The sequence below is a fragment of the Lepidochelys olivacea genome (genome assembly GCF_965140295.1).
Source record: "Lepidochelys olivacea isolate rLepOli2 genome assembly, chromosome: 9".
NCBI classification, from domain to species: domain Eukaryota; kingdom Metazoa; phylum Chordata; order Testudines; family Cheloniidae; genus Lepidochelys; species Lepidochelys olivacea.
In genome coordinates this window covers 98398786-98421812 of record NC_140419.1, presented here as the reverse complement: position 1 = coordinate 98421812, position 23027 = coordinate 98398786, and the positions used below count along the sequence as shown (strand labels likewise).

Here is a 23027-nt window from a genome sequence, read left to right as displayed (position 1 = left end):
TCCACATATTATCACACAGGCCATGATTCAATACATTTTAAAGGATGTACATCCAGCTTTCATGCTGCAGAGACCCTCAGGAGTATTTAAGAATTGCCTTGAGTATACTGAGAGTTACTATCGGTCATTGCACAAGGATCCTGTGCAATGACTGGAAGCCATTTCATTTCAGTCGAACAGAACATAAAGATGCTTGTTATTCTTCTGAAAGTGAAGCATTTAATGGAAAGGTTCTGAAAGTAAAACATGAGAACTCCTTGAATCTATATAATGTCACAAACAAACAAGTACCTTGGCTTCATTCTGATCTGACTTCCGAGTTCTTTTCATTATTTCTTCAATTCTCTGTTAAAGCAAACAGTGAATTTGTCACAACATGGAAAAGGCTGAACTTTGATCATTTGGCTTCTTTTATCAACTTTTGTATTTAAAGGATTTAAAAATTCTTTACTCTATTTACCATTATAAATTTTCATCTTATAGCACAGAAACCAAAATATACCTTTAAAAATGCAATCTGATTTATTCACATACATATGCAGATGGTTTGTTTAACTTTATTCACCAAATTGCTTTAACGTAAGAGTCTCAACACTCTCTTTTAAATGCTCACTTAAAGGCTTGAAAGTAAGAACTATGCACCTTTTTCCTTTCAAGTCTCTCCTGCATATTTTGCTGCATAATTCTCTCTCGCTCCTGCCGTTGTCTTTCAGCTTCTTCTTGGGCTTTTGCTTCAGCTTCCTCTCTCTAAAATTAAGGCAGAGAATATGGGATGCAATACATAATTCAATTTTAAGGTGTCAAAAGAGCTATTTTATCATTAGTTATTTTGTAGATGTGAGAAATGGTTCATACCACCACTTAAGCATCCGGTGTGCAGTACATGTAAATACCTATTATCCTAATCCTGAAAATCTGAATTACAGATTTGCCACCTGATTCTGAAATTCACAGAAAAAATATTCAGTTAAATGATTATCCCAGTTCTTTAGATGTCCCCAGAGCTATCTGAATAGTTAAACCTGTACTTTAGAATGAAGGTCCATTTAAGGAAGATACTTTAGAAACCATGAGGAAAGCAGTTGAATTGCAAATATAGCAACATTAATTTACAACCTTTGCAGTCAGATATTTGTATTTAAGATAACTGGCACTGAATATCTTAGTGCTCCCACTATAACGGAATCTGTTGTTCACTATGATTGCAAGCCTTGATGGGGAGATAAGAGCATTCTTAACACTAGCTTATTTTTATAACAATTGTTCAGAACAGTAAAGTATGATAGAGACTGAGAATGAAAAGTTTATACGACAGTTATAGAGACAATATATACCAGAGATACAAATGGCTGTTAGAAATTCATCATACATTGAACAAGGTTCATATAGCCTGAAAAATATAATTTCATTCATTCATTCATTCGGAAGGATTCCTTTTCCAGGTTATACAGACATTAATTAGCCATGAAAGGCTATATCTAGGGATTAGTAGTATTTTCATTCATAGTAAGTGGGGGGCCATGGATCAGCATTCATGTCACACTGTGCGCCAGCACCCAGCCCGGGCAAGCTAATGATCCAACCAGTGGACCAAATTCGGTGATGAATCCTGGTCATGTGCCACCTGAGGCACATTGCACATATGCTAAGAAGTATTTTAATATCTGCTGTAACATTACCTTTTATAGAGAAGTTAGATCGCACAAGGTGCCCCAGACTCCTCTCTGATCTTTTAAAACGGGAAGCTCTGTAAGTGGCCCCAATAAAGATTATGAAGAAGCGCTATTATACTTTGGCTTTTACAGAGTTCCTTGCATTTACCTACCAAGCAGCTTTCGGCCACCAGTGCACTGAACATAACTAAAATGGTTATGAAATATCTGCTTCTTTCCCAGACCCAAAAGCCACACAATTTAGGAAGATTTCAACAGTTTTATCTATGGTATCCTATGTCCCTTTATGATTGGTCATTTTCCAACATGAACTGATCCAGGATCTAAAAAGGATGACTTAACAGCTTTTCCAAGGAACAGAGTCATGTTCTACATCTAGCAAGTAAACCTGTTAAACCTACTAGCTTTTCCTGCTCCTCCTGTTCTTTGCGAACTCTCTCTTCAGCTCGTCTTTGCTGTTCTTCATCATCAAGTCTTTTTTCTTCCTCCAGTCTCTGGAGCGCCTCCTCTCTTTGTACTTTATCTTCAATCATTTTCTTTACCATTTCTTCTTCTCTGCTCCTAGTATTTCCGAGAAATGGATTACAGACTGGATATTATTTAAAGTGGGAGAAAGAAAGTTTAAAGCTTGTGAAAGATGCCAAAGGGTAGGTCTACACTACAGCTGGGAGCATGCTATACATAGCAGTGTGGACGTTGCCACAGGGCTAGTCACACAAGCTTGGACCCAGGCGGGCTTGCTCTTGGGCAGCTAGCAGAGCCACAGCATCCATGCTGCTATTTTTAGCACACTACTTTGAGTGGAGCTAGAGCATGTCTGTCTACCTGGGTTGGGAGGCACGCTCCCAGCTGCAGTGTACACATACCCAAACTCACAGTTCTGAAGACCAAAGTCAGCTATAGTTGATTCTACTTATTACCAACCACCAAGAAGTTGCCAGCAAAAAAGTTGCCAATAAGCTGAAGGCAGGTTTGTGGGGCTGCAGCTAGGGAAGGAAATACTGGGACGCATTTTGCCAACCTGGTTGTGAGCAGAGCAGCAGCCAGGAGTGGGGTGGCAGCCCAAAAGCCAGGGCTTTACATGGGGAGGGGAAGCTGTGGGCAGGGCAGCAACGGGAGAGGTACCATGAAGCTCCATGGACCCCCAACACCGCTGCTCCCCATGGAAAGCCCTGGCATCCAGGCCACAGCCCCCTCCCAGCAAACAGAACTGGGACTCCAGCAGAGGTTACCCTGTTGGATGGAAATACAGAGGCCCCAGCCTCTTATCTCCTGTGTGGTCCAGGGTTGCACATAGGTTTGTGGGACTGTAGCCAAGGAAGGAAGAGCTGGGACAGGCTGAGGTCCAGCTGCAGGCAGGTTTTCAGGGCTACAGGCAGGGAAGGCATGTCCCAGTGCTTCCTTGGTGGCAGCCGGGGCCTTTCTTCCAAAAAAAGTTTTCAGTAAGTGGCATGCTGTTGCCAATATCTGAATCTCATTAACGTTAAAGTCAACAGGACAGGATTGGTTCCCGGCAAAATGTTGCTATTAACCAGAAGTTGTTAATATCAGGGTTGTTATTAAGGGCATCCACTGTGTCTAGCCATAGAACAGATAAACAAAGCAGCAAACAGTAAAAGTTTACTAACACCACCATTCCATCAGTGTCTCTTTCAACTGGGAGTTGGAGGAACAGAAAGGATCTGTGTACAGAAAGGTAATTCATCCTTCCTGGACAGTTAATTCTTTGGACACTACTGATAACAGATAATACTTGTAGTCCAGCTCTCTGTACTGAGGCAGGACGACATGACCTATCTAATAGTCCTACAATTCTATGATACTGTCAAGAAGGGTGACAGTTGTTCTGGTGATATGGACACTTGTCCACTGAGAACTGGACTAATAAGAGAAATGCATTGCATGTACGCTACCTGCCATCCATCACGTAGCATCTCTGTCATCATCAACCCGGGATGAATTTAAACTTGGAACCTAGAAGTCAACAGGTCTCCCAAGTTTGCCAAAGTAGAGTTTAAGAGGAATACATCAGACCACAAGAGTTAAGAACTGACCGGTCAACCACACCCTCATTTGAAAGCGGAAGTACACAATCAAGCAGCAGAGACCCAAAAAAGCAAATACTGTACAGGACAGTACTGTGTTAAAGGTAAACTACTAAAAAATAAAGGGAAATTTTAAAAAAGGTTTGACAAGTTAAGGAAACTAGCTGTGCTTGTTTCATTTAAATTAAGCTCATTAAAAGCAGCATTTTTCTTCTGAAGAGTGAAGTTTCAAAGCTGTATTAAGTCAATATTCAGCTATAAACTTTTGAAAGAACCACCATAACATTTTGTTCAGAGTTACGAACAACCTCCACTCCTGAGGTGTTCGTAACGGAGGTTCTCCCGTAGTTTGAAGAGGATTTTAATATCTTATAAAGAAAATTAAATGTAACTGGAATAAGAAGCATATCCTATAATTTAAGTAGCAGAATCACTGGAGACTTGAAAGAAAGGGAAGCAGTCTGCCTAGAAAGTGACATCCCAATTTCACACAGACTTCTGACATTCACAAGGATATGTATTTCCAGCAAACTCTGCCATATGTACCTGCTTCTCTGCAGATTCTCGCATGTGTAGCTAAAATACATGTCAGTCAGGTTTACATGCCAATCAAATTTGCACCACAGAAAATATTGTTTTCCAGTATTTACAAGTTACCTTTCCTCCTCTTCTCTCTGAATTCTTTCCTGGTCTTCACGCTCTCTTTGCTCCCGGGCAAGACGTCGTTTCTCTGCTAAGATTTTAGCGGCTTCTTCGGCTGTTGTGGTTCCTGGAATAGTTTTGCTACTAGATTCTGTAATTTGAAAGAAGGTGCTGTTATATAGTATCATCCACTTCAAAACATGCCTTCACCACTGTGATCTGAGAGGCAAGTAACACCACTTTGTCCAACTGCCCTACCATTATTAACGTAAGTACTCAACCAGTTATTCAAAGCACTCTGTATTCAACACATAGGGAGACTGGAAGAAAGTCCTAAACAGTTGAAAGAAAGCAACAATAGGATCCCAGTACCTTATTTACGCTGGAGACATACTACACTAACTCATTCCAGCAATACACCTTTGGTTGTTTTCAGATGTTACTACTGAAAGTGCATTGTGGTATTCCAATAATTTGAAGACCACTCAGGTTTAAATGCAAACAAGAACAAACTTTATTCCTGGGGTCTTACTGGCACCCCGCTAGGTTTCTCTTCCTTATGATCCCCACTGCGGTGTCTTCTCTTTCGCCTCCTGGTTTCTTAAGGGAGCCACACCTCATAAGCAACCATTCCCAAATAATGCTGTAATAATCATAACAATGAAAACAGAATATTTCCAAAAACAAATAATTGTGTAACCTTCGAAGACTGTTCTATTAGCGCTTTTTAAAAAATCTGGAGAAATATTATTGTACGAGCAATAAACTTGTTTAGTCTTCCTTATAATAAACAGGACAAACATATTCTGGACCAAAAGAGGAAGCATCAATTTTAAAAATCCATTTTACAAAATTAGCAATATTTTTAGAACAACAACTATGCCTTTGTTTTATCAGTAAAATTCAGCTAGAGGAAAACAAACTACGATCTTAAATCATATCCACATAGTGACATTGCTACATTCTCATTTTACATGCAGATCAAAACATCTCTAACTGCCCTTTTTATATAATATCCAAAGATAATATATTACAAGGGCACAACCAAACTCTCTTTTATACATGCCCCCCACACACCCACACTGCCCTGGGGTCTGAGTACAAGAAACATGTTCATAAAAATATTCTGAAAAGCCACTTGACTAATTTATACTGTAAACAAACCCCTTGTTTTTAGGAAGTATACCCATCTTCTTGAAGTTTAACTGGTTTTAATGTAACTGATGTCTGATCTTTAGAACATTTAGGGCCTGATTTTCTGTTGCTGTAAATCAGCGTAGTTCCACTGAAAGCAATATGCCTATGCCAATTAATACTAGCTGAGATTCTTCCCTTAAAAAAAAAAAAATTAACATCCTTACAGATGGGTAGATAACTGCTGCTGTAACACTGATAAATCCTACAAGTCCAAATGATTAATATTTGGAAAATTCTTCAAATGAAAAAAAAATTTGACATTTCAATAAGCAGCAAAATCAACGCACTGACAAAAGTATTTTGCTTCTAGCCTGAAAAAAAAATTACTTCAATATAATGTGCTAATTTATGTGAAATTCAGACACTATTTATAAGTTTAAGACAGCACAGTGGGAAAGATTTCTCAAGAGTTGGGTATGGACTGTGAAGTCATTGTCCACTAACTGTAGAATGAAAGCATCAACTGCACGTATACAGCTGTGGAGTCAAGACAAAGTTTTGTGCACACAAATTGTGCTTGCAAAACTGAGGGAGTGTAAGTGTGTACACAGGATTTCAATTTCCTAACTAGTACTGCTGGAGAGTTTTTTTCTATGTATTTAAGATTTATACAATCTCCGGGGCCTCTCCAGGGCTTTTACCACCTTTGACTTAAGAAATGCAATCATACTAGTACAAGCAAGAATAAAACTGTATCATCGCCAAACCCAGAAACAAGCCAGTCCAAAGAATACTGAAATACCCAACCTCCCCAAGCAACACCAAACCACACAGACCATCCCTCTGCACATACCTACCTCCCAAATTGCACAGGAGAGCAGTCAGGACAGGTGCAAAGACTGGTTCTGGTACCAATCATCTACCTCCTCAAATAAAAGCTTTGTATGCATAGCAGGAAGATTGACTCCATTAAAAACAATACTAAGGGAAAGTCTTTTCCTTCAAACATTCTTAAGCTATTTGTTGTATGAAAATTTGGGAAAGAAAAAACTTAAGTTGATAATACACAGAGCACAGCATGTATGTGCGAAGAGTTAGCTTACTAAACCTCAGAGAAGCTATTGCTTGCATCAGACATTGACGTTTTTGAAATGGACCTGGGGAGGCAAACATACAGAGGGAGGGGGTTGTTCACTTCTGGTCATGAAGTCTGGCTGCTACTGTGGGCTAATGTATAGGACACTGGACTGGGAGTCAAGACAGGTGCTGATCGCAGCTCTGTCACTAGCTTGCTGTGTGACATCAGGCAAGTGATTTCAACTCTGTGCCTGTTCCCCTGCCACCCTTGATCTGCCTCAGCTGTAGAATTTATAAGCTGTCTGGGGAAGGTACTGTCTCTTACTACAAGTCTGTACAGCAACGAGCACAACTGGCCCTGATCTAGGCACTACTATAATATAAACAATAGCAGAAGCTATTGCTAAGCCAACAGGATTCTTACACCTGCTCTGTTTATACACATAGCCAAAGCCAAGTCAATAAAACAGTGATGCCATCGATAATCAATCACTAAACTTGGGCAAACTTATCGCAAAACTGAGCCTGACTATATATTCCCATGAAGAATGCAGGCCCTCAGTGTAAAATCTCTACCTGAGGCAATACCATTTTAAGATTACAAGCTGTACGCCACCACATAAAATACAGTCTGAGTATGCAATATAAAAAAAGGAAGAAAACCAGTCACAGTAATGTTCGAAATAACAGATTACTGGGACAGGTCAGGATGGGGGAGGAAATAGGAAGAAGATGGGAAGCCAGCAGGGTGGGAGAGGCAATTGGCGGAAGATGCATATTTTCCCTCTTGAAGGTGGATCATAGTTTTCCATAAGGATTTCAGCACAGACTAACTCTGTGCACTCAAGATTAGGAGCACAAATTTCTGGACATGTAGTAGTGAGTGTACAAGCTTTGGAATATCCAAAGTCTCAGATATGCATGTACCAACATCATTTGGTGCACAAGTAAAGTATGCAGACATGTGGGTACCTGAATTGCATGTGGTCAGTTTTGGGTCACAAATTTAAGTCTTCCATGATCTTTGTCTTACTCAATTCCTCCATCTGCGCTACTTGGAGCTCCTTGCATCTATAGAGCAAAAGAGGTCATCTTCCAACTCAGGAAAGTGCTTCTTCAGAGGGCCTGTATAATCCTCCTCTATCTTTGCATCAGTGGAGATGGAAGATGATGCACTTTTTATGCTCCTATGTCACATAATCCATCTACCCAAAGCCAGAATTTCGGACAGATTTAGTCGTTACAGAACAGGCCCCCCAGTACGAACACATGCATTAGCGATGTTCTCCCATTGTAGCTTTGTGCGCTACAGTGATATTCCTGATGATTTTTCATTTCTCAGTACTGTCTCATTCCTTTTCTGTACTTTTTAAAACAAGCTGCTCATGATTTAAAAGTAACCCAACAGGACTGCTGTTCAGTTGTTGGTGTTTGGTGTCACGCACTGTCAGCTTGTGGATTATGAGACGCACTCCTTGAAAGGAAGCAGAAATTGTGACACTTCCAGCCCCATTATGTGTGTAGAATTCCTTCAACCAACTCCTTCTCTGAGGATTCACTGTCGGCACTACTTGACGTGTCTGGGTTAAGGGGGTGGAAGGAGTGTGTTAAGTAGGCCTGTGGAACTGTTGCCTTTTGAAGAATTGATGATGGTTTACCCTCCTCCCTAGGTCTAGTGAAGCTACAGTTTCCTGTATGATGGATTGAAGAATGTTCCACATTACAGGTATCTAAGGAGGAGCCTGCCATCTCCTCACTGCAATGTGGTTTTTTACTTAGCCACTAAGATAATGTATACCTGTGTTGAAACAGTGTGATGTGTGGCATTAGACAGAAAGTTATCACCCATACCTCAGTGTGGGCTATTTGTTTTATCCTTATACCTCTGACTCCTCAACAACCCAGACATATAATTATCACATTCAAGTTTATTACCCATCATAACACACAAGTTGACAACTCATATGAATGAGCACACATGTTTTTAAGTTGAAACAAGCCTTTTAACTCATGAAGAGAAGCTGTGTAAGACTGCTTAAAGTCACTGAAAAATAAGATGTGTTTTATTGCATAATAGCATATTTTAACTACCTACCAATGTAGACACAAAAGGAAAACAAGACAAGATGTGTTGACAGGCAATCAAGTCCACCATAGGGGGAAAAGCGACATGGAGATCCAAGTGTGACCAACTGGGAGATACCTGCATTGTTGTAATGACTATTATATGTTTCCCTGTTCACTTTTGGATGGCTGTCTACTTGAACTCCAAAGCTTAAGCCCAACTGGAGCTGGGAGTTGGCTGAGGCAGGAAACAAAACAAGGACTAAGAACTAAGACAGCCCCTCAGGTACACACCTTCAAGCCAAGTTAAGTGTTCAATGGAGGCTTTTACTGGGAGATGCCACTTCCAGGTGCCAAGTTAACAGGACTTGTTTTGCCAAGGCGATCATAAAGATCAAAAGTTTTAAAAGGTTCCACTGGCAGAAAGGGAGAGAGAAAGTGATCAGCAGGCCATGGGGCTGACACAAACTGGGAGAGAGATAGGAGCTAAAGGGTAGGAAGTCTCACCTTAAGCAGGGCCTAAACATCTGAGCCAGGAGCAGCTAAAAGGCTAGATACGGTCCATTTGGTGAGGTCTCCTTTTTTGTTATTTTTATTGCATGTCTCTGAATGTTCTGTTGTACAGTTATGTTAAACAATACTGTTTGAGAAGCTTGTGTGGTCCCTGTGTAACTGCTAGTCACAGCTGCCGGAGAGAAGTCAATACCAGCGTCTAAACCTCAGTTGGACCTGCTGAAGTAGTCACAACTGGTAACTAAGGGGCTGTAATCCAGGTCCTAGTCTAAAAGCGGGTGAATTGCAGAACTCTACCCCAGCGGAGATAAAGGCTTGAGGTCTGACATTTGTGAGAGGTACACTCAGTGAGACCCCCCTCAAGAAGGGACAATGGTGCAGCTAGCCCAGACACCATGACACTAAGTACACTTAAAGCTACCCTGAAATTAAGACTGAGCCCAGGACTTGATAGAAACTCAGGTGTCGCGGGACGACTCAGTGGTAAAAGCCGGTGTCTTTGGGTGGTAGCCTCAGGAGCTGGTTGGGGTATGGTATGGTGCCAAAGCAGTGAGGTAGCCTGGCTAGATGGCCACTCACTGCCCTCAGTTTTTGCCCTCTGATGTCAACTCCACAGCACATGATTTTGAAAATGTGCAACAACTTTTACAGAACAGAGGGATCTGCCTCCATGTTCACAGGTAAGGCATGTAGGGGAATATCTGGCCAGGAGTGGACACCGCATACTCATAGGGAAAAGTTAAACCAACACTTCTGTGTTGATCCACTTCCATATTGCCTCCTTGCCTTATAAATGCCACAGAGAGTTAGGTAGAGAACTACTCCCAGCTTCCTACTGTCAACTACAAAGAAAGTGATCATCTGGTTAGCAGCAGAGCAAGATGGAAGGAGATGTAAATACAGGTCTAGAAGTTAGCCTGGGGAAGAGAGAGAGAGAGAAGAGGCAAATAAGTAACGAGCAGAAGTGGCAACATGGGATACGGGGCTGAGTTCCAAACACAGTTTAGAAGAGGCAGCAGTGGAGGCAGGTCAAAGTCCTGGCAATGAGAAGGTAAAGCTTCAGAAGATGAGAGGCCCAGAGGTAGATAAGGATGTAGCAGGTGGGTTTGTGAAGGACAAGGATGATTCTGTAAGGGAAGACATGCATGACTGAAGCCAAAAAGTAACTGGTAGATACCTGTGAATAGGACAGACAGCAGGGATCAAATATCAGTGATGTGGATTACTGATCTATTTCTCATGTTCTAGACAGGTCTAAGAGACACATTTATTACAATCAGGAGCAAGGAACACTGTTTTAAGATTGATGTACAACTCCATACGACACTGACCATCAGACTACGACATTTAGCTATCTTTCCACAAGAATGTATGTGGGCAAAGCACAGTATAACACACGAGATCCCAAAGAATTTTTGGCAATATTTCACACCCAGTTTAAAGTGTTAACACAGGGAAATTTTCAGACATTCCCTCAAGCTTACACACATTCAGGAATACACATAAGTATCTTTACATGCAGTGACATGCATCAGGCATATGATCCCACTTACCCATGGTATTTGAAGGATTTTCACCCTCAGTATCGCCACCAGTTGCCTGTTCAAACTCCTTTTTCTGTTAAGTTTCCCCTATGACCTTCTCCACAGAGAAGTGCATGTGATACCTCATCAGAAGTCTTTCCCAGATTCTTTTCTGGAGATTGTAGAGGGTGTTCTTCCTGGTTGGAAGGGTAGAGGATGTGCTCATGTGGCACAATGAATGGGGTCAGGAGATTTATTTCCAACCTGGGAGAAGCATGTCTCTTTCGTTCTCCTGTGCGTGGCAGTGTTGTGCATTGTCTCCTGATGCTGTGGCGACTGCACATACATTGGGATCAAAATTTCGGCAGGCCTCTAACCATCTGGAAGCTAGGTCGCACGTATGCTACGATGAATGAGCAGTTGATTTTTCCTCCAGGCTAAGGCATATGCATGCAATTTTTAAAGTGATAGCTGGCTCAATTTCATAGGTATCTAGTTTACAGAACAAGGTTTCAAAGGTGTGTGCTTTAATTTGTATGCATTTCCTGCTATTTGAAACCACTTTGCACGTGTGTCTTGGATTTGAGAATCTAATCCAGTATTTCTAATGTACGAAGTGGAATAGGATTTGGTTTAGAAGTTACATTGTAAACAAGACTAAAAGTCAATACCTTTAGCTCTCTAGTCAAACGAACTGACTACTACATATGGTATAACCCAGCAATTTATAAAGCTACTGTATAATTAACAATTTGCAAACAACATCTTGTAACCTGAAGCATCCTCAAATCCCCGACACAATTGTTTTACAAACTACAGTATAAAGGGATTGTTTCACTCATCACTGAAATGCTGTCAATTCTTGGGTAGAATGCACCACCATTCAGTTGTATTCAGTGAAACTACAGGAACTGAATATTAATACTTTTCACTTCTATAGTGCCTTCCCTCCAAGAAGTTCTAAATATTTTACAAATATTCATGAATCTCCATTTTACACATGTAAAAGTCAAGGCACAGAGAAGTTCCAGATAGAAAAGCATAAAGCAAGATCACACAAGAATTTGGTGGAAAGATCAGAAATAGAATCAGATATCCTGACTCCAAGGGCTATTATTCAACCATAAAGATATCCCTTCCTCACTTTGAAAAATACTGTATCAAACCAGAGACGCAGGGGAAATTTAGGAAGGAGACAGAACTTGGCTAGGACTTTTTCAGGAATTGTCAAGTCATCTTTCGTGTCTACGAGCAGTCAGGAACATAATTTGTGTCCATTAAGAAAGATTTAAGTTTCTTCTGGATTGCTTTAAAATTTTTTCCATACTTACAAAGCTCTCACTCTCTAACACTATTTATAGGTAATTACCACCATTAAACTTCAAACTGTAGTGGACCACCATAAAGATAAATGGAATAGACAAGTGGATCACTTAAGGCGCCTACCTTCTTTGGTCTTTGCAGCAATTGGGACAGTTTCCCTCTCAGAGGTTGGAGAAGTGCCATGCTCTTGTCCTGCTCCTTCTTCACACTTGTCCTTTGGTTTGCACTCCATTTCAGGTTTCTTTTTGGTAATATTCATAACACTTGGTGTGAGAGGCAGGCGTTGAATAGGTGCTGGTTTGGAGACTGTACTGGGGGATGATGGTCTTTGTTTCAATACACTAGGTGAAGGTGGACGGGCTTTTTGATTTTGTCTGCAGAGAAAGGAACACCTATGAAGGCTTCACTGAAAGCCTGGAGAATGTAACTGATTTTATACACATAGCAATAATATGCACCTTCTACATTCATACTGGACAGTATCAGGACACCAAACCTGTGGCACAGGAAGTAGTGCTCATTTTGTTCTGAACGTGGTTTAGGATGAACACAGGTTTAAACATACCTAGCTGTAGAGGGAGATGAAGGACGTTTTGCCAAATTGGCAGGGGATGGAGATCTTCTACGAGCTGATATAGATGGCGATGGAGGGCGCCTCCCAGCAGGACTTGGGGACTGCTTTTCTGTCTCTGATTTCTGATCAGATACACAAACAGTGGTAATGTACACCTTCCAGAATATGTTGAAGACACCAGAGAAATGCAGAAGTGATGCCATCACAATATTCATTAGTCACATTAAGATACCCTTGGATTTTCCTTTATCTTCCTGAACATGGCTCTAGTTATGTTATATTAATGAGGCTTTAGGATTTATAATCAACAGCATCCCCTGAAAATAAAGAAGAGCTCATTCCACAAAATTCATATCCAGATTTCAAACATCCCAAAGTCTCAGGATGTTTGAATCTGGGGATTTGGATAAATAGATTATAAAGATAAATGCACAGTCTAGATCCAAGCTGATTTAGGTTTGGCTTTAAACACCCTGAAATTCTGGTGTGTTTGAAATTTTGGTTTGGAGACACTCTAAAATAAAGCTCTCTTTTTTAAGAAAAGAAGTGACTCTTCTGTATACCTATTTTTCCATTTGGAATTATTTTTACTAACTTGCGTAATTAGTAACCAAAGATTATTAAAACTTTAAAAAGAATCATCAACTTGTTCTTCTCATTACAATAGTATTTTGTGACATTATCCAACAATGTTTATTTACAATGTAAAATAAAGAATTTTCACTAACATTTAATTGTTCTGATGCAATAAAGAGTGCAGCTGACTAGGATTGCAAACAGTTATAACACGCCCCTAACCTGACCCGTCCAAAAAAAGAAAAACCAAGCCTTTCGTAAAAGGAACTTTTCAACAGACCTGTGCAGATTCTGGAGACCTGGTGTCAGACGAAGATACAGTGGTCTTCAATCTGTCAATGCTACGGCTGCGCACAGGCACTTTAGGAGTTTGGATTGGAGAACTGATGGAACTGGCTGAAGCTGAACGAGGACAGAGGTGAGATTCTATAAAGTTAGGAATTTGACAAGACAAAACAGAGAACCAAGTGCACAGCATCAGAACAGGAAAAAAGGACAGAGAGAGAGAGCGAGAGAAAGAGAAAGAAAGAAAGATTGTGTGTGTTAGAACCCATACAGAGAAAACAACACTGGAAGTGCACATTGCAACAGGTCATGGACGCAAGACACCATCACCTCACGATTAGGAGTATGGAAGCTACAGCACCAAGAATGAAACCATTCCGAAAGCAGCAGTCAAGTGTAGATAAAAAAATAAAGTGCTTTTCCAAACAATGTCTACATTAAACTTTCAATACCTAAATGTAGTTTCCAATTTAGTCAAACTGTATCTTGTCATGATTACTTCTAGACTGACCATCAGAGTTCTGCTAAACCCTTGCATAGGGCAAAGAGGCATATCTCAGAAATGTATCACAATGCGTAGATAATGCCGTGTTAGTTATAAAATGTTTTGTTTCATCCAGCCCACATGGAATGATTTTTCATAAAACGTGTGACAAAGTGCAGTTACCATATTAATTATTTTAATCTTGTTTTATGCATTTCCTTATTCTATCTGCTGCCATTTAACAGTACTGCATATTTTTACTTTTCTCCCCAAACCACACACTTTATCCACATTAACAAAACAAGATTTAAGTATGTAAAGAAACTAGAAATGTAAAGGGTTAATAATCAATTGTAATTACTTTACCACCTCCAAAACTGTCAGCCTCTTCACATATATTAAGATGTGATGAGAAAATATGATCACTGTATTGGATCGCACACTAAACACAGTAGTGCATATATAATATACAACTCATCTATGAAGTGTATATAATAATGTAAATTGAGATATTTGCAAACAGATTAAAAACTAGCATATCTAAGATTTTAGAATATCTAGGGATACAAAAATCTAATGACAGATGCCAGCTCCTAATCACTGTACTCTTATGGATAAAACATTTTATTTTAGTATCTACAGCATTCTTGTAGAGAGAACTGCACTGTTATGACCAATAATTTGATTTAGAATAGAGCAAAGAAATTATTACTGAAATTAAGTGTTAACACTATTGAAAGTACCATAAACTTGCTGACAGTTGAAGCAAAAGTCCTGAACCTTTGCTTGAATAACACTGAGTCAGAGCCACATCCTGGCTATCAGTACAAGATAAGATTTCCCTCATACGAAGTGAAGTAAAACATTTTGTGGAAAAATAAAATGCACACAAATAGCTGTGCAAAAACATGAACATAAATTATGGATCAGCAAAGGCAAGGACTGATTACAGACAGGTCAGCAGTGTAGAAGTTTCATCACTGTTAGTGAGGACTGTTAATTGGCTTAAATTATACTAAAAAAATAAAGATGGAGGAATGCATTTGAAAGGGAAAAAAAGACAAAAAATGTTGATTGCACATTGAAAGACTAAAAAAAACAGGGGGAATGAACTCCAACTTGGTGTGCATTACATTGACTTTACATTGAACATAGTACTTTCACTGGAACTTTCTTAGATTCAATAAAAGTCAAAGGTAACCTAGTCGTCTTGTTCCAGCAACTTTTGAGCTGAAAAATTTGCTCTCCCTCAGATAAGTCAATTTGTGCCCCATGGTTATTAGTCTCTTAGGCCTCCTTTGAAATGTTATCAGGGTTTCCAGTTCATCCTCCTAAGCCGTCACTTAAATTCAAATGCAGATCTCAGACAGCTCAGTGCAAAAATAAATACCAGTATACAATTCTCTGCAGAATGAATGAACTGGTATTGTAGCTTAAAAGCCAATACTATTCTATGAAACTGCAAAATAAACATGCAACATAAAATATGGATTGCATTTATTTTACCAAAGTAAACGTTAGTGAAGTATTTTATATAGTGATGTGTTAACTAAATGTTTGAATTGTGCTGAAAGGTAACATAGTTAGCAACTGTCATACCAACGCTTGCTTTGAAAGCAACTGCTATCACTTTCAGGCTTTTACTGCACTCCTGTTACCTGAAGGATCTTGTCCATCAGCCGATAATGTAGCAGCACTTTTACTCCTAGCTAAGGAGGCCTGTGTGGGGGCGAGGAGGCGACTGATTACATTACTCTCCAGAGGACTGATCTGGGAGCGACGAGCTGAATGATGGGAACAAATCAAAAAGGATTCAACATGAAGTAATATAATGAAGAAAGTCAGCATCAAAGAGAAAAGGAGCTTTGGGAGTACTGTTGCAAATCATAACATTTTCAGAAGAAACTATTAAAGTAATGAAGAGGGAAATACATAATAATAGTATAGCAGGATTAAACATTGCAATCAAATAGGATTGCATTTGTTGTCCTTGACTTACTACTAATTGTTATGTGCAGAGAATGATATGTAAACAAACATAAAACACAGATGGAGTGCTGAAATTAAGTCAAAACATGGACAGCTTTCGATTCAGCTTTGCAGAGGTTATCTTCATTGGAAGTTAGGATGCAACAGAGGATATTACAACAGACTGGTGGCACAAACCAGAGAAAAACCTTGCAAATTATTGCCAACAGTTGTTAGCTATTGTTAAGTCTTATTTGCACACACAAGCTCACATATATAGTAATCTCATTGTCAACTCAATATGAAAAGGGGTTCCAAGCATTCTACCGTAGTTTTTTACCAGGGAAAGAGCTGCTAAAAAGGAAAATTTCAAATGTGCTAATTGAAAGGGAGATGTTTGTTAAAGAAGCTTGCATCCATTAGCTTCAAGTAGAAAATAGTTATCAGAAAGAAGTTCTTAATAAGGAGGTGTCTTGTACTTTAAGGATGGATGTAAAGAAAAGCAGAGACACAAATGAGAACAGATTTCCCCCTTAACTTGTGGGCACATAGTCCAGCCGCAGGAACAAAGAAGTTGCTTGTAAACTGAAAAACTAACAGAGCTTTTAAAGCCGAACAGAATAAGATACATGAAAAAATATTAACGTTTAAAGTGAAATTATTTCTTTATCTTAAATTTATAAAGATTATCTTTCCAAGTCTTAGCTCTTTGACTTGTATATATTGTCGTTTTGCTCACCTACTTCTAGCATGATTAAGTATAATTCACAAAAACCCTGACAGGATTTTTTGTCAGAGACAAAAAAAGAAAGAGTTTAATCTTTACTACTAAATAATTAGAATTCTCACTAAGTTTCCAGATATAGAGGAACCAGAAGAAACTACTCAAGCCACATAATTCTATCCAATTTTACTGTGCATTGCTTTTAAATAGCAAGATTAGGATTTAGTTTTATAAATAGCTAACCACCTGGTCTTTCTTCCTTTTTCACTTTCTCTAGTTCAGGAGAAGAATGAGGTTTACTACTTATTCTATTCAAAGACGTGCTCCTCTTCTTTTCTGTTCCTCCTAGAGAACAAGCGCAAAGGAATATTATTTTTAACAAGAGATTTGCATAATTGATTTTCTGAATTGCCCACTCCCTTTCTTTAAAAAAAATATTTTGCCAAGAATACCTATAAACCAGAATTGTTAATCATTATGCAATACTTTGATCACACAAGTTGTACGTATTGGTTTACTTCTCACCCACCCCAAGTACAGCTTCAGAGAAAACCCACTTGCATATAGAAACAGCAGAATTCTGGATACAACGTTTGATATTGCTAGAATGTGCGTAACGATACCAAAGTCCAAATGGTCATATTATATGCACAATAGTCTACACCGTTCAGAGTGGAAGTATTTCTAAACAAAGTTTGGACATTTCAGTTTAAACACAATTTAAATTTAAGAAGTATTCAATTTGTTATCTCCTATTTAAAAAAAAAAAAAAATGTTTCCTGCACCTTTCTGTTCCACCTGTGAACCTTTTGGTGGTGGCTCCTCAGACTGCAGAGAAACTTTGTTACTCAGCCTGTTTAATGAAGCACTTCTCTTTGTGGTACCTGTAAATGAAAGTGCAAATTACATGATTACATTTTATATAGAATCCTAAAGCGTCCCTTTAACCATCTACCTCTCTTTTCTATATACAGCATAAGCCATAGCAGTGTAATCAAATCTGATTGATTTATGAACCCTACAGAGCCACCTTGTGGCAAGAAATAAAAAGTGCATCCTCAAATAATTTGAGAGCACAAATCATTCTGAATTCTTAAATTTCTAATCTATACACCAAATTTCTGTTAACAAGAGAGAAAGAGGAAAAAAAGAGAGACACGAATCAATCAAGATTAAATAAAGAAGTGTATGATAAGGCTCTAGATGAACTGAAGAAAAATATGTTTGATTAACTTGTTTTTAAATCAGTTCAGTTTAAGAGTATAAAAATATCTATCTGGCCAGTATTATCAGGAATATAAAGAGTGCTTAAAACAGAAGTTCTACATAAAGATATATAGGTCTTAAAGGCATAAAACAAGATTAATCTGAATTATACTATTACATAGAACAAAACCGCTTTGAAGCACATCCCAGTGTGCAAAATGGTTGTTATATTTTGACAGCTGGGTTCTAGTGGTGGGAGGAACTTGAAATTTCATATTCTCCCTACATAAGTACAGTTCATGTGGCTAATAAAGAAAAAAATGTTTGATCAGATTAAACTTTTTTAAAAAAAACAAAACAAAACAGCATCTCAGATGACAATGTGTCAGGCTAGACCCAGCACACAAATTACAACCATACCAGCTGGGCACCTCTATGAAGCTGTAATGGGACACAGAAGAGCTGCTGCAGAACCTGAAGAGTTGTGCACATTCCATGCATCATTCACCTAAAGACTAGCTGCTCTCTGGAAGCCAGATCAAGAGTGTATAATTGCTCTGACCTCTTGGGCTGGTATGAGCAAAATCTTGGAGTCTTGATCTAAATCTTTGTTGTTAGAGAAAATAGAAGGTGAGCACTGGACATTTTCCCCAAAGAGTCTGAATATTCACATTGTTTCATGGCAATTGAACCTCTATTCCTACTCTGTGCTCCACCAAGGACACTCACTTAGGATTTCCAGTTCTCAGCCTTCATCCCTTTTCGGCAGAGACCCGCTACACAGTTCCTTGCCTTACACTGTGACATCCCCAGCTTGCCAGACTCCCTAAAAGGCCAGCATCTGTGCTTTCCTTTTCTCTCAGATGGCTATTATCTTATAATTGCCTGCAATACATTGGTAACACACAGCTCCTTCTAGGAAAGCACATTTATTCTTAAGGTAAAAGCATTACAGAGAAAACAATAAAAAACCTTCATGCATGTAAAAAAAACTTTAACAGAGGTCACCCCCAACTACAACCTAGGGCTTTGGTAGGTTTTAGTCCTTCAAAACCCACAACTGGGTTTTCCCTGTGGTTACAAGTTTATCCATCTTAGATCCAGAACCAAAAAGAAGGCCCCGAATCAGTTCAAGCACCGGCTATTTATCTAAAAGTCCTATCTTTGTCTGGTGACATTGGGAGAATCCTGTCTGAACCAGACTATGCAAGCCTCCATAGGACATGATACCTCTCTGGAAGTGTTATAACCTGAGTGATTTGCCATAATTATCCCGTACTGTTTTCACTTTCCGGAACAGCTGTGGTACTTCATTTGGGAAGGAAAAAATCAAATGCACAACTACAAAATAGGGAATAACTGTCTAGATGATAGTACTGCTGCAAAGTATCTGGGGGTTATAGTGGACTACAAACTGAATAGGAGTCATTAATGTGATGCAGCTGCAAAAAAAGGCAAATATGGTTCTGGGGTGTATTAACAGGAGTGTTGTCAGACAGACAGAGGAGGTAATCATCCCACTCTACTCAGCACTCTACCCCAGCTGGAGTACTGTGTCCAATTCTGAGCACCAGAGTTTAGGAAAGATGTGTACAAACTGGAAAGAGTTCAGAGAACAGCAACAAAAATAATGAAAGGTTTAGAAAACCTGATCTATAAGGAAAGATTGAAAAAAACTGGGCATGTTTAGTCTTGAGAAAAGAAGACCAAGGGACGACCTTATAAAAGTCTTCCAGTATGTTAAGGATGGTTATAAAGAGGATGGTGATCAATTGTTCTCCATGTGCACTGTAGGTAGGACAAGAAGTAATGGGCTTCGTCTGCAGCAAAGGAGATTTAGGTTAGATACTAGGAAGAACTTTCCAACTCTCAGGGTAGTTAAGCTCTGGAATAGGCCTCCAAAGGAGGTTGTGGAGTCCCCATCACTGGAGGTTTTTAAGAACAGGTTAGACAAACACCTGTCAGAGATGGCCTAGGCTTACTTGGTCCTGCCACACGGCTGGAATTGAGGACTTCCAGCCCATTTCTAGGATTGTATGACTTCTTGCATTTCTCTTAAGCCACCTAATATAATAGGGTTTCCCAAAAATACTGGAGAAAGTTGCTCTGTCACAGTTTCTGTTATAGAACAGCAATAGGTTTAGTAGCAATCCCTTTTGGCTGATAATTTATTAAATATTTTTTCCTGTGTGCGCTAATGTGCATATAAACCATAATTTTATATACCTTTTTGTTTCTGGTTTGTAGCTAGAGCCTAATCCTGCAAACACAGATATATATAAATAATTCTAATTACAAGTAGACCCAGACTTCAACAGGGATAATCACACATGTAAAGTTACCCACATGTATACCTGTTTGCAGGACTGGGCCCTTAATCTGTCTCCATGTTAGGCTTCAGAAAAAAAAAAGTTATCCTTTCTCCTCAATTTATGCATGATTTTTGTAACAATAAGGGATAGTAATTTCTGGAAGGAGGGAAGCAGTCCACCACGACTGTCCTCTAAACGAGTTAGCATAGCATTCCAGAGGGTTCAGAGAGATCTCTCTTAGCCTTGAGATCATCAAAGAAAAAGGAAGTTATTTGTGGTGGTGGAATTCATTTTTAAGTTTCTCCTCTAAAAGCAGATTAGCCACCTTCCTAGTCTTACTATCAACTTTTCGGTCTGGAAAAGGCATTAGGACATGTACTTCATAAGAGGAACTGCAGTGAGACATAGAACTATAGCATTACTGGTAATGTTTACTGGGGCTTGTTCAGTTTTTTGTTTTTTTAAATAAATCACTTCTGTCTGAAAACATACTTAATGCTACATGTAACACTTATGTTCCCTATAATGAAAAAAGGAGAAAAATAATTCAGTTTCCCCAACTTGTTCACTTTATGCATTTGATAGTATTTCCCCTATTAGTATGATGTTACACAACAGGAGAAAACTTCTAAAAATATAAAATACAACTCGTAAAACCACAAAAATTGACAGGGAGACACTGGAGTAAGTGTTATATCAGCAACTCATTTTTAAAAACTGACTGGATTTCAGGTTGATTACATCCTTCAGCAGTAGTAGACTCAGCAGTGTTTACCCCAGTGTTTTGGAGAGAACAGAGATAACCAAGAAAACAAACAATGTTCCATTCTGGGAAAAAAAAAAAACTTATGTACATCATTATAGAGTTTGTAAGGTGCAACAGTTTAATACAGTGGTTTTCAACCTGTGGTCTGCAGATCCCTGGCGGTCCGCAGACTATGTCTAAGATTTCCAAAGGGGTCCACACCTTCATTCAAAAATTTTTAGGGGTCTCCAAATGAAAAAAAGATTGAAAACCACTGGTTTAATACATTGGAACTAATGGTATAGGCATTCTGCATGGCTAATATGAAGATACATCCCATGAAACCGCAATGCCCAAAGTCAATGTGAAAAAGGGAACAGCAGAATTTTCACACTTTTTTTGCCCATGTTATGATACAATTCTTCATCTTACAAGGAATCAGGGCACTTCAATATGTAGAGCATAAATTCAGGGCCATGCTACAGATTTTTAATGCCAAGATGAACATTTATTTCTGTTGTGAATATGCAACCGAAGATCTGAATCTATTTCATTCAGGAAAATAATTGTCATCTGTGCAATTTACCAAAAAAAAAAAAAAAAATCCCCAAAAACCCAATTACTATGTTTAGTATTATCTAAAATTAAGTCTGTGATTTAAACCCTTAGAGTTGGTGTGAAATGGTTAATTCATAAATTGTTCACCAAGATTTGGCTTTAATAAAACTATCCTAGAAATATGAAAAGTGATCTTTACCATTACTCTTCTGCTCTAACACAGAGATCACAACCAAGGATTGGGTCAAAGACCTGCAGTCTGCTGGATTAAGAAATGGGGTAAAATGCATTTGAGATCACATGAGACACGAATTAACAAGTAGGTTGGAGGAACAGTAAACTCATCTACTTGCCAAGAAACTCCCTCCAAAAGACCCAAAACACTTACTCCGATCAGGAGAGTTTAGAAGCGCTGCAGAAGACGACAAACGTTTGTTGATGACAGCTTCTGTTTGTTTGAGGTTTGCTGTGGATGTGGAACGTTTGTTGGCTGCAGAAAGAAATGTTTATTTTAGCATTTATCAGTCAGAAAGTGTCCTTTAACATATTTCTCTGGGGATAAATTTGGAAGTGTAAGTATTACTTCCCAAAAGCCATTTCCAGTTCTGCTCTGATTCTTTTACACAGTACTTCCCACTCAAGGATCTCAAAGCACTTTACAAACAATTCATAAATCACAAATCCCTTTGAGATAGGTTAGTATTTCCTGGTAGTGCATGCTAAAAGTAGCACAAACCAGCATGGTAAAACCCTAAAATTCTGCACATTATGTTGCATGCATATCAAATGTTAATGGCAAAGCTGGTTAACTTATTAGCAAATAAATCCATACTAAAGGGAAAATAGGGTTACTGTGGAAGAAGCTTCTTTTCCCTTTTCAAAAGGCTCCCCAACATGCTATGGCAGTTTCCTCTAGAAGCAGCCAATATGAGAATTTGACTGGATTGGCCTGCATGTATGTATGTGAATGAGCGTACAAACCCCGGAATTGCTACTCTCCCTGATACCACAAGAAACTGTTTTAAGGAGGCGTGAAAGGACAGCAAAGTAAGAGCAGACTGAGAAAGAAGAGAAGCTTCCTTTTTTAGGGCATTCCACTCCCACAGCATGATTTGAAAGATCTATTGTACAGCACCTGAATAGTAAATGCCAGAAAAGAAGATTTAAGTTTGGGACACTTTTTCTAAGGCAAACACAAAGGTTATTTTATAAGGGAAGATGCAAGAGAACTGAGATAGCTGCGACAGATTTTGGAGTTTTTAGATGAACTTCAGGAATTTTCTAAGGGAAACTACATCCACTAATAGTTATTTTCCATCACTTCCTTGCTATTTCCCTTTCCTTGTTTATTTATTTATTTATTTTACGATAGGATATGCACTAGGGGTGGGATTTTCAAAAACATGTAGCAATAGCCTGACTATTCACATGAACTTCAGCGATCAAAAAGTCAACTGACTCCAAGTATGAGTGGTATATAACATTGTAAAACTAAACCTTATTAGAAACAAGAGATATGTACGTGGTACTTGCATTTCCATTTGCAAGAAAGCTTTGGAATCCTAAACGGTGGATGTAACTTAATGAACTCTAATTAA

General features: G+C 38.9%; 1 protein-coding gene across 9 annotated transcripts in view; it reads right to left on the bottom strand.

Moving 5' to 3' along the window:
- MAP7D3 (MAP7 domain containing 3) overlaps positions 1-23027 on the bottom strand; it is a 167738-nt gene that overhangs the window by 6703 nt on the left and 138008 nt on the right. For 6 of the 9 annotated variants that reach the window (XM_084638945.1, XM_084638948.1, XM_084638947.1 and 3 more), the window contains 11 exons: positions 21818-21919; positions 17394-17492; positions 16855-16953; positions 15575-15700; positions 13428-13573; positions 12563-12693; positions 12121-12371; positions 4376-4511; positions 2075-2234; positions 643-747; positions 292-345 (listed from right to left, as the gene is read on the bottom strand). In XM_084638945.1, coding sequence (XP_084495071.1) covers positions 292-345; positions 643-747; positions 2075-2234; positions 4376-4511; positions 12121-12371; positions 12563-12693; positions 13428-13573; positions 15575-15700; positions 16855-16953; positions 17394-17492; positions 21818-21919 — 1409 coding nt within the window. The remainder of the gene's footprint in view (positions 1-291; positions 346-642; positions 748-2074; positions 2235-4375; positions 4512-12120; positions 12372-12562; positions 12694-13427; positions 13574-15574; positions 15701-16854; positions 16954-17393; positions 17493-21817; positions 21920-23027) is intronic. The other 3 variants (XM_084638949.1, XM_084638952.1, XM_084638953.1) reach the window with 3 other exon arrangements.